The sequence below is a fragment of the Leptidea sinapis genome, chromosome 41 (genome assembly GCF_905404315.1).
Source record: "Leptidea sinapis chromosome 41, ilLepSina1.1, whole genome shotgun sequence".
NCBI classification, from domain to species: Eukaryota; Metazoa; Arthropoda; class Insecta; order Lepidoptera; family Pieridae; genus Leptidea; species Leptidea sinapis.
The window spans coordinates 5,652,676-5,665,889 of record NC_066305.1 but is presented as its reverse complement, the minus strand read 5'-3'; the positions used below and the strand labels follow the sequence as shown (position 1 = coordinate 5,665,889).

The window sequence follows — 13,214 nt, the reverse complement described above, 5'->3', positions numbered from 1 at the left end:
CGACTTAAATATAAAAAAAAACCCCTACTTTTATGATGCCGATCGAAAGAATGGCCAAAAACTAACTCTTCTTAAATAACATAGTATTTTAAAAGAAAGTAGTTAATTAAGTGGGTATTTTTTTTTTCGTCAATTAATTAATTAAATGCCTAAAATGTGATCCCTCTTGTCTTACGCAAATCGCCATTCTTTTAATGAGTCCGCTGCCTGTTGATTTTCTTATAATTTTATGGTGACTACTCGATGTGATATGGCGCAATTCTGTTTGTAACTCGCCCACGTTTTCGTATCGCATTTTCAAGAAGCAATCTAATATTGTATGGTCCGGGGATCTGGCTGGCCATCTAATCGGTCCATTCGTACCAATCCAAGTAGGAAAACATTCATTTAGAAAATCTGCTGCTTTCCGACTATTATGAGCCGGAGCTCCATCTTGTTGGAAAATTAAGTTTTCTTGCTCCGCCGCAGAAAGATTTCATATCTCATCTCTTACAATTTGAAGCATTTCTAAATACTTTTCTGTGTTCAAGGTTCCTTGGTAAAAATGGATTAAGAAAACCCGGTTTTTTAAAGTCTGCACCAACAGTTGAATGAAAAACGCACTTGGTTATTCGTTTCAGTGACTCGTAGGGGATTTTCTTTAGACCAAATACGATTATTGTGGCGGTTATACATACCGTTATTGCTAAAGTTAGATTCATCTGTCCAAATAATATTATCCAAAAAATTTTGATCTTCGAGCAAGCGTGCCTGGATATCAAGACAGAAATTTTTTCTCCTTTCTGTATCGCCCGGAAGTAATTTTTGAATCAATCGTCCTTCAACATAACTCTTGAAACCGTGTTTTTTTAATACACGGTGTATTTTACTTTTTGAAACTCCAATTTCATTTTCTCCTTCTCTCACCGATGTTTTCGGAAAAGCCGAAAAGTAAATTAAAATATCAAGTTCTTAGTCGTTGATTGAATGGTTTTCTTGCTATGGTTCTCTTGAGCGTTTATCGAAACGTCCCAGAGTTTTCAAATTATTTACAAGCCTTTTGAAAACCTTACAAGACGGTGTTTGCCTGTCAGAATATTTTACGCTATCCCACCGCAAACTTCGAGAGATATCTTTGTCGTTAAAAAAATATGCTTCCATTAGATCAAAACTTTATTGATATGCCATGTCTGCAATAAATTAATACGATAACACGTGTGTAAGTGAATTAAGACTAAACAGATAAATATTCGAAAAGCAAACGCTTGCATAGACTGTTCCATTTTCAAATTTAAGAACAACATTTAAAAATTTGGCTTCTTTTTAAAATATCTTAAAAAGTATGCATTCAAGCAAACGCTCTCATAAATTGTTACATTTTCAAATGAGAACGGCAGCTGGTAGACCGCCCTATTAAAAGATTGTTTTGGGTTTATATTTTCCCAACTTTAGCATTTCGCAACTGGCTCTTTTTTCAGTTTTTCAAATATTTTTTAAAGTAGGGGGAAGAAAATAATTAAATAAAACTCAATTTACAAACAGAAACGGAACGCTATTTTTTAAATTATTTTACAACCTTTTTCGGGGATGCCCATCGATTGTTTTAAATCTTGAAAGCCAAAAAAGAACAACTGTCATGTCAAAGTGAAAATCAGGGTATTTGAATTTCACATTTACAAAAACGTGAAACTCTATTTACTAGTTGTTTTATGTCGTGTACTGTGTGTTTTTGAAACATTGGCTTATTTATTACTACATGTTTTCCCAACGACGTTGAGTTGTGTTTGTGCTCCTTTATTCAAAAAACTGTACAGTTTGCGAAAGGACGCTTATTACGTTGTTTTGATTTGCGAAAAGGACGCTGTGTTGTGTTAATACTATAATTTTGTGCTGTGATTGTGGAGTCGAATCTGAACTATTGCAGCAAAAATGCCGATCGTGCATGTGGCAGAGAGCAAGTTGCAGCAAAAAATTCAATTGTTGCAGATGGTACTCTTGGGGACCCTGATCTTCCGTCAGAGCAAAGACCAGCCATTACAATCGCAGACGCAACATACTTATACACTCAGAAGAGTTCCAATTATTTGCTTCAAACTATGGCCGACTTGATTCTTTTTGGTTGTGGCACCTATCAAATAAAGCAGGCGCGTTCATATGTCGGTGAACATTTCAGGTTTCACGGTATTTACACATTAGAAGTGAGCCGTGACCAAATACCTGGATTGCAGGGAATAAATCCAATGCTGCTTCGGGCAAATATAAAGTCTCGCCACTCTTCAGGAAAAACATACTTTGTTTTTATTGTAGCTGAAGTAGGTAATCGTGGCAGAGAAGCAATAATAAGTTATTATTGCAACTGCATTGTAGGGCAGAGAACTGTAAGGTGTTGCTCCCATGTGATGAGTATCATCTGGTACCTGGGCTATGCTCGCCATGAGGGAGTGACGCGACCAGCTAACTTCTTGGAGGACGTTATTTTAAGAGTGTAGTTGATTGAAAAGGCGCCGCTATCCATACGTTTCTATACTACATGTAGATAAGATATGTCTCAATAAAAACCATTTAATGAAAAATTGTTTTTGTTATTCAAAATATGCAAGTAGTATATTATGTAGTAGTAGTAGACTGCCTGGTGGGAGTTCTAAAGTATCCTAGAACATGAAAAAATTGTGCTTTTACACGAAGAAAACCGCTGTTGCTAGTTGAGCAGTAGGTAGCATTTAACAGACTACAAAAAAGGTTTTTTTTTATGGAATAGGAGGACAAACGAGCGTACGGGTCACCTGGTGTTAAGTGATCACCGCCGCCCACATTCTCTTGCAACACCAGAAGAATCACAAGAGCGTTGCCGGCCTTTAAAGGTGTACGCTCGTTTTTTGAAGGTACCCATGTCGTATCGTCCCGGAAACATCACACAAGGAAGCTTCTCAATTCGACGCGTATATATATATTTTGGTTCAGTTATGTTTCTTGCTTTTTTATCTGACCGTTTATTTATACATATACATATGTATGTACGTGTGTATAATAGAATGATTTTGTTTCAATTATTTGTGTAGGTATTGATCTCTAAAACTCAAACAAACGGGGTCGTAACATAACCCCAAAACTTCTTAAAAAAACAAACTTAACTTATGACTCCCAACTTTATAAAAAAAAAGAAAATTTATACCACATATTCTTATACAATGATCTATTAAATGTAAATATTTCATGTTTCAACACGATTTTTTTGTGTACGAGACTTCCACTGAAACCTGCCATTCGCCTTTAACATTAACATTATTTTGTTTTTAAATTTGCCTTCTGTCTAGCTTACAGAGGACGTATCGATAATAATCAAACGTCGTTCCTTTCTTTTAAAATACTATGTTACTTAAGAAGAGTTATTATTTTTTGGCCATTCTTTCGATTGGCATTATAAAAGTAGGGGTGTTTTTTTTTACATTTAAGTCGGTTTGATTCCCAGGCGAGGCAAGTAATTTTTAGAAAATATTTGAATGCAGAATTACTAACTTGTAAAAATAACATAAAGTCTTCTTTCAGTAAAATAGCCTATCTTCGATATTTAAGGTACTTTTCATTCATGTCCCATAACTTTGGGACACCCTGTATACCATATTCAATACACTGATTCATAATGTAACTTAATAATGGGGCTATTATGGTAGCGACATATTTTATAACTGTTGTATGTAGATCATCGTATCCGTTACTATTTGTATTTTTTTGTGACTTTATTGCACCCAGAATGTCATAGGAGCATGTTAGGTTAAGAAAAAGTGAGTTAGGTTGATGGTGTCTAGTGATGTATTTGGGGTTATTATTTTATCCACTTTTTTGCAATCGTTATTAATTTCATCTTTAAAGAAATCGTTGAATATCTGCGCTATCATTTGAGGATCAGTGACAATTTTTTATCCAATTCTAATGGCATCTAAGTCTTCTCTAGATATATTGTTCAAGGTACCGTTTATAATATTCCAAGTGGCTTTTGTTTTATTAGAGGATTTTTTTATTATATAGTTATTTTGTGACCTCTGTGTAAGTTTAATAATTGATTTTAATCTTTTGGAATAAACCTTTAATTTAATTATATCTGATTTACATTTAATTAATATTGACGTCCACAAAAGCTTCCTTTTTATTTTAGAGCAAGTTCTTATACCCCTGGAGAGCCATCTATGTCGCTTTGTAGAGGATATTTTTATTTTAACAACAGGGAAACATAAATTATAGAATAGTAATATCAAGTCTAAAAAAATATTGTATGCCAAATTTGGGTCATCAACAGAGTACACCTCTTGAAAGGATAAGCTTTTGAGGCAGTCATAATATTTATTCATATTTTCAATCGAAAATTGCCGTTTATGAATGTACCAGTGGCTTAGAAGAACGCTTCTCTTAGTTGGAACTTGGACAACCTGCGCAGTATGGTCAGATATGGCTTGTTCATATACCGAACTAGTGCAGCCACGTATATTATGAGCAAAGTTATCTATGCATGTATTGCTGCTTAGACGAGTGGGCTCTTTAAATAATAGCTTGAGATTATATGATTGCAATAACTGCTCAAAATATACAGATGTCCTCTTTGTTTTCATTCCGTCGATGTTAAAGTCGCCGCATAGTATAACTTTCCTATTCTTAAAACATACTTTATTAAGTATTTTATGTAGACTACTGAAAAAGAAGTCAATCGCAGTTACGGTGATTTTTGGTGACCTGTAAACGCAAATAATTATAATCTTGTGGTCTACTAATTCTACTGCGCTGCACTCTATGGTATTTAAGATACTGTATTCATCTATATCACTAATCACGCGAAACTTATGGCCCTTGCGTATCAATATGCACGACCCTCCATGTCTACTTTTCCTCAAGCAGAATGATGCTAGTTGAAAATTAGGAATACTTAGGAAGCTTACATCGTCTAATATCATATTGTGTTCAGTAATACACAGGACATCAAAGTATTTATTCATTTTGACAGAGAGTTCCTCGAGACAAATAACGAGCTCATCGGTTTTTGTAATTAGTCCGTTAATATATTGGTGTAAGATGGTTATATTTTTATACACGAAAAAGATTATTTTTTAATTCAGCGTCACCTTGGATTTGGTCAAAGTACATTTTATTTGTGTCAATATCAATTAAGTCTGTTTGCGTGCCTTTTTCAGTTTGAACTGGGTTATATTGTATGCCTATGTCTACAGTTCCTTTAATGTTATAATCTTTTAATGTACCACGTTGTTCGTCATTTTGCCGTTTTGATTTCATGAATTTTATTTTGTAGCCGATGTGCATTATCTGTCTGAGTATAAGCCCACACATATGTCTAGTATAGTTGCGCCCTTTTGGTATATATTGTTGGTAATCTAGATCTAAGTAACAGGCATTGGCAGTGTTAGAGAAGCAAATTTTAACTCATAGTTAAGTTTCTGAACATTTAAATACGGATTATATGGAATTCGACAAACAATGATGTTAGAAATTGGTAAAGTATTATATTATATGGTATTTTATACGACAAATGAATTTCTGAATGCGAGTAATGTGAACACATAAAATGTGAAACTTTTTGGTAATAATAAATTAGACAATATTTTTTATTATTATGATAATTAATAGATATTTATTGTTTGTGACATGTACACATATATATCATCTAATCTTGTTAATGTGTTATTTACCTTATACTATTTACTGTATTAAATTAATTTGCATGCCTAGTTAAGCCTGGCGAAACATATGAAACTGTAAGATTATACCATCGTTACATACCATCTTTATACGAAAATAAAGAATTTGATTGATTAAAGATAAAATTCACTGCCATCAACGCCACCTATCCGTCATTCACGTTACTATGTTCGTCGGAGTGGAAATGTCGTTCTTTATATTATGTGTGCAAAGTTTCATTTGAATTGGGCTTAGGGTGCTCGACTTTAAGTTGAACATACATATCCACACACACACATTCTCTTTTAAAGATTATGTATTTTTTTTTTATGGAATAGCAGGACAAACAAGCGTTCGGGTCACCTGGTGTTAAGTGATCACCGCCGCCCACATTCTCTTGCAACACCAGAGGAATCACAAGAGCGTTGGCGGCCTTTAAGGAAGGTGTACGCGCTTTTTTTGAAGGTACCCATGTCGTATCGTCCCGGAAACACCGCACAAGGAAGCACATTCCACAGCTTTGTAATACGTGGAAGAAAGAAAAAACCGCACTGTGGAGGACTGCCACACATCCAGATTAGTGTTCAATACTTGAACATAAATAAAAGACATGAACTTTGAATAATATGTAGATATATAATATTATTACTGTGGCAATAACTTGATAGCGAATACAATGACTAGTAGGCCGTGCGTGGAGATTTGTTGCGGAATGAACATTATTTTCTTTGAGTTTTCGAGAGCTGAAGAAGCGGTTCCCCAACTTCTGGATCGTATCATTCCCTCGTTCGATTCGTTGAATTATGAATGAATCACAGGCGGCAACAATTAGTATTATTGAAGTCATTTCTAAAATATCTTAAAAGATCGGTGACAACCAAGTTGTTAGGATATAATATGTAAATAGGTACAATTTATTTAAGTTAAATTTCCAAATTTGAAAATCATATTCCTAGACGACTATGGTTACAGTAAAAATAGTATAGGTGCCTAATATTTTTGGCTTTTGTCCACCAACAAAATGAAAATCTATACAACTTTGATCATAATGTACTCGTTTGTTATAAGATACCGTCTGTGGTTACTTGCTAAAAGCCCCCTAGCAAGAGGTATTTAATTCCAAAGATTGCTTACTTATATCCAATGGCAAAGCATTTGTCTACAGATAGTAGGTATGATTTGGTGACGTGTTACTGATAAAGATCTTCACATTCGGCGATGAAAGGCACGCGAACACGATCGTGTGAAGGACTTATTCGTTTCTGGTCGCCGATCATCGTCTATAATCGTCATAGTGATCGCGGCGATCGGTGACTTGTCGGTTTTTCGGGCACGCATCAAAGGGAATTCGCGTGGAGTTGCGTGCGCCTGCCCACACGATCGCCGATCATTCATTCACCGGAGGACACTGGACAGTGAGCGAAGCCGTACGTACTTCGCCTCGTCGCAGCAATGCGTTGTTTTGTTTTCCTTTTATATAAATAGCGCGAGTACGATACAATGATTGGAGGACAAATGAAAAAACATTTAAATTCATAGTAATTTATCAGAACTACCCAGAAATATGGAATCCCAAATATAAATATTATAGGTATATTGAAAATAAAAGAATGGTACAAGCAGCCATAAACTCCACGTCCATCTTGCAGGAGTGCCTCTCAATAAATAATTACGGTCTACGGACGTTCGTGTGGATGCACAAACGATGATCAACGATTAACTAGCCGATGACAGACGATCATACAAGTAAAGATCATTGCCGATAGTAGAGGGGAGGCATCAGCTTAAAAATAATGTCTGGAGCTGCTTCCGGCATTTCGACGTGCTATATTTTTTTTAAAAATATCTTCTTAGAATTAAACTACTAGATGTATGAATCGTCAATAGCTGGTAAGTATGTTATTCAATTTAGTTAAGAAATTAATCAATCATTAGTTTATTTTTTGTCACGTGCCAATTTGTAACAATAAATGATATTTAAACCAAAGGTTTTTTGGAAAAATACTAGGCTAATAAGTAGGTATGTGTAGGGTAGGTATAGGTAGCAACAACATCTTTACCTTCATTAAGTATCTATCTGTTTTTGATATTCAGTCTTTGATTGTATTACATATCCATTATAAACAGATGCGTGATCTTTAGAAGTAGTAGACTACAACTTTCGCTTCTGTCATTATGTAATAAAAAATATTATAATATTATAAGCCATAAGGAATACAAAATAATATAAAGGCAATTATGATACTTAAACAATCTAAATTTTATTCGTGTTATTAAAAAATACCATGGCCTTGGTTACCTAGCATGTGTAATGTGTCAACTGACAAGCCGTCTGTCAATTTTAATTGACAGTTGACAATTTAAAACAACATGTGTTCGTGAAATCGAGTTGGGTGAACTATATTATAATTTATATTCAATTGGAATTTAATATTTACATTCATTTTTTTCATGGTAAATATTTTTACTTACAACGAACCATGAATTTATAAGTCTGATTTTTTTAAATAAACTATTGATTAAAATAATAGTTGTTGAAGATGTCATCCTCAGAGGGTCAGTTTAGTGATTACGAAGAAGAATTAACCACAAAGGTTAAGAGCGTGCGAGTAAGTACTTTCTGAATAATAATAAATTATATTGATGTACGTGACTATTTATGAAAACACACTTAATTAAGTTAATTGCAATTAACTGTCTGCATAGTTTTCAGATGCTCCAGCAGTTATTAAAATCATTAGCAGTGATGATCTTGATTCCGACGACTACTTTTATGATTCGGATGATCAAAACACCAAAAAGAAGGAAAATGCTAATCCTCAACGTCCTACAAATAAAGTAACTTCATATCAACCCAGTGAAAAACTCTTCAAAAAGTACCTCAATCGTATCAATGTGGATAGATATGAACCAATTATGAGTGAAAATACTCAAAAGTTTATCGAGCTTAATGATAGAAAATCGGATAATGTCCGTGTTAGGATAAAAGATAAACATGATCGAGCAACAGCTGAACAGGTCATGGATCCCCGTACCAAAATGATTATCTTCAAACTTCTCAATAGAGGTATAATAAATGAAATAAATGGTTGCATCTCTACCGGTAAAGAAGCAAATGTTTATCATGCCACTTCAAAAGATGGCAGAGATTATGCTGTGAAAATATTCAAGACTTCCATTCTTATATTCAAAGACAGAGATAAATATGTATCGGGTGAATATCGTTTTAGAAATGGCTATTGCAGATCAAATCCAAGGAAAATGGTTAAAACATGGGCTGAAAAAGAAATGAGGAATCTTGTTAGATTATTTAATGCCCAGCTCAATGTTCCCGAGCCAATTATACTGCGAAGCCATGTACTGGTTATGACATTTATGGGTGAACAAGGTTGGCCCTCACCAAAACTTAAAGATGTTGAGATATCTCAAACTACTGCCAGATCTCTGTACCGTGATTGTATAACAATGATGTGGAAAATGTTTAATATCTGTAAATTAGTTCATGCAGATTTGTCTGAGTATAACTTACTGTATCATAATGGTACTATCGTGATGATTGATGTTTCTCAGTCTGTAGAACATGACCATCCACACGCTTTTGACTTCCTGAGGAAGGATTGCACTAATATATCTGATTTTTTTAGAAAAAAGGGTGTAGCTACTCTAACTGTTAAAGAACTTTTTGACTTTATTACTGATTCAACAATAAATGAAAATAACTTAGAGGAATGTCTGGAAAAGCTCTCAGAGAAAGCATCTTCTAGAGACTTTAATGAAATGACTGCACAGGAACAAATTGAAGAGGAAGCATTCAAAAATATTTACATTCCTAAGAGGCTGACGGAGGTAGGATATTAATGTATTTTTGGCCTAATAGTTGAATCAGGTACACAGTATAATGCTATATTATTTGATATGTTATGTATCATTACAAATTGGTTCATTTTCTTTTTCAAAATAATGATGTAAATAGCCAAAGTAAATTTTTCCTGTAGTATAATTGTTTACGTCTCTATACACTATATGAAGAAGTTAAGTTGGGTAATTTATTTTATTTAAATTAAATTACATGCCCATACACCAATCTACTACATATTTTACTTAATACTGTAGATAAATACTAAGCAAACAGTTCAGATTAAATAATGATTCCAGGGCGATAGATATTTATTATTGACAGTTGTAACTTCTCTCTTCACTTAGCTATGGTAATACATCCTACTACATGTCCAATAGTGGTAATGCAGGAATGTATCATGGTCCATGTCCTGGCAGTAATTGATGTGCAAGCACATCATCAGGTGCCATTGCTGTAATCCTACTAATGTTGTGCTATTGGGTGTCTTCAAGACCTTTTTAGCTTTCTTCCAGGTAAAACCAAACTAAAGAATGAAACTTTTTGCACAGTATTTTCAGGTCAATATGACATGGGAATGAACATTTAATTGTGGTATGTAGGTACACTAACATTGAAGACTAACAACACTCCTGTGCTATGTCTGGTTTTGCAAGAGAGCATCAGGAGCACCAAAAACATGCCATAATGAAACCGATATGCATATTTGTCCTCCTAATACCATAAAAGACTACACTCAAGTCACACACATAATATCTAGCCTAAATGCCACTACACAGCCATTTTAACTTTTGCCATGGGGCTAGCAGAAATTGTCTATGGAAAGAAATTTATCTTAATGGTTAGAATAAAACAATACAAAAATTATATAAATATGTACCTGGTTTCAGGTTATAAATTATGAAAGAGATATCAACAAAGCAAAGAAAGGTGACACTGCAGACTTGACTTATCAAAAAATTGCTGGTTTCAATGAAGACTTCACTGGCACAGCAGAAAAGCCCGAGATCTTACAAGAAGATGATTTGTCAAAAAGTGGTTCTGATAGTAGTTCTGATGAAGATAATCAGAGTGAGTTGTTGCTCATATACGGATATATGCTTATTTTTAAATAACAAAATGCGAGTTTATCAATTATTAACAATGTAGGAATTCTGCATTGATTATAAATAAGTATTGTGTGCATAATTTTACATAGCATTTTTGAAAAGCTTTATATGTAATCTGCTATTCTCTACTACAAAAAATACTGACTGCATTGCCATCATATTAATGTTATCTCTTAACTATTCTAATTTCTATACTTTTTTTGGAAATTAAAAACTAGTAGCTGAGAACCATCATTTCATCCATATATTATTCAAAAGGAGTTTAAAAAAGAAGAAGTGACTTAGAGTTTTTTGTTCACACTATATAAGTAGTCAAATGTCATTTACACTATGGGTGTGTGCTTTTTAGCCACAGCATGGTTCTGACACTATATACAACCAAATTGTAGTACAAACATTTATCTTTATGATAAGTGTACCTTAAACTTTGATATGATTTCTCTTGTTTGGTGTGTGTAAGAGTATACTCCTAAAGGCCGACAACACAATAAAAGGCCAACAATCTCTTGACCACTGGTATTGTGGATGTTCACGGGTGGCTTTTTCACTTTACTAGATTAATTATACTTGAGGACAATGGACAACACATAGGTGATGATATTCTTGATGGTATATGATTTCTGCGACCCATAATCACTTGTAACACCAGAGGAATCACAAGAGACCAACCATATGGCAAATTGGACTTAACATCTTATGTTTCAAGGTGACAAGCTCAATGGTAGTGCTACTCAGAATTTTTGGATTTGTTAAAAATCCTGAGCTGCACTGCATTGTAATGGGCAGGACATATCAATTACCACCAGCTAAACATCCTGCTCATCTCGTCCCTTATTTTCATAACAAAAAAAATATAAAGAGTTGCATAAACCCTCCATGATATGAACTCAGAAACTGAAACCTCATTTGACAACAGTTTGATGCAATAGTGACAGCTATTACTTACAAATAAGAAACCCACAGGCTTAGTTGTTCTCTTATTATGTAATAAACACAACCTGATTGTTTGTTTAGGCAGATTCCACTAAATGTGGGCAAAAAACAACTTAATAAGTAATACTTTTGCACAATTAAGTTATAATGATGCAACTTTGTAGTATTTACATGATTATGTTTTATTTCATGTATTAGATTTTCTTAAGAAAGAGGAGGACAAACGAGTGTACCTGAAATACCTTAACCTGATGTTGAGTGATCACCACCGCACAAGGAACCATATTCCATAGCTTGGTTTTCAATGAACTTTTTTCCACATACAAATACGGAGGAACACCACACATCGTGGTGGTAATTATATTATTCTAATTTGTGGCGTATGGTGCGAAGATGCTATTCGGCTTGCGGGCTTAAAATTTACCATTTAAACTTTAAAATTAAATGTAAGAAAAGATTTTAATTAGTTGTCTTAAAATCTACTTTTACGTTTTCTACATTTCAGATACAAAATTCAAAAATAGTGCCCGCCCTAGAGATGAATCACCTAACAGCAAGAAAGCGAGAAAAAAAGCTGTCAAAGAAGATAAAGCAGAAAGAAGGAAGACGAAAACGAAAAAACATATAAAAAAGAGAAGGGACAAAGGATCTACCAAGAAATAAATGTATATATGTATGTGTGTGAAGGTAGACATGTAAATCATTTTGTATTATATGATTTATTAATACACAGTTTGTTTTATATGTTTTTATTTGTTAAAAAAGTAAAAATGTTGAAGTATCTGTTGCTAAAAACGCTTTTTCTAAATAGATATTACATATAATTCTCCCTCTATTATAAAGACTACTATGTACAACTTACTCTATCTTATAATAAATATATTTGTTAATCTCACTGATTACACAGCTCAATTAGCTTTTCAAACAATTTAATGTCTTTTCTGTACAATTTTAAATTAAAACACCCAAAATGCAAACAAATTTCACAATTTTTTAAGTAAATACCCACAATAGACTCGGTTTTATAAAAGAAAAATTATAAACAATTGAGTTTGTAAGTAAATAATTTGCTAAAATTCATAATATGTTGTACCAACTCATTCAACAACTTAATTTAATAGATTGTTTCTATACATAGTACATACAATGACATTCTATACACATTTCATTCTCAGTCTGATATCGGCAAAAGTGTGCAAAAGACAATGTAAGCACAATTTTCTCCTATACGTCGTGATTTATTTATATGTATAGAAAATCATTAAATACATTACATTGAGTGGCATTATTTGAAAAATCTTCAAACAATTAATCAAACTTCCATACATTAAGTACACAAAGCATAATAAATACATCACATCATATCACTGGGCAAGTAAGTGGCTATTAATTCCTGTAAAGAAGCTAATTAATTAAGTAATTTAAAAAGTAATGGAGTTGCTTAAGTTCTTTATCCGGGCATTTCAACCTGTTTTTATATTAAACTTTTAGTGTTAAGTGATTTGGTATTATGTTTTTTTGTAAAACCAAATAAAAACTGGTTCTTTTGCACTACTCAAAAGTAATTCATATATAAGACAAAAACAAAATTATAGATATATCTATAAATAATATATCAACTAAATGTTTTTTAATGTTTTGTGTTTAAGGAATGT

At 33.4% G+C, this 13,214-nt stretch overlaps 1 protein-coding gene across 1 annotated transcript; it reads left to right on the top strand.

Annotated features, from left to right (window-relative positions):
- Nucleotides 1-8,030: 8,030 nt before the first annotated feature.
- LOC126976596 (serine/threonine-protein kinase RIO1) lies at nt 8,031-12,301 on the top strand. The gene is made up of 4 exons (XM_050825000.1): nt 8,031-8,270; nt 8,368-9,507; nt 10,408-10,588; nt 12,065-12,301. The coding sequence occupies exons 1-4, from the start codon at nt 8,202-8,204 to the stop codon at nt 12,220-12,222; spliced, it is 1,548 nt and encodes a 515-aa protein (XP_050680957.1). The 5' UTR covers nt 8,031-8,201; the 3' UTR covers nt 12,223-12,301.
- Nucleotides 12,302-13,214: the final 913 nt, after the last annotated feature.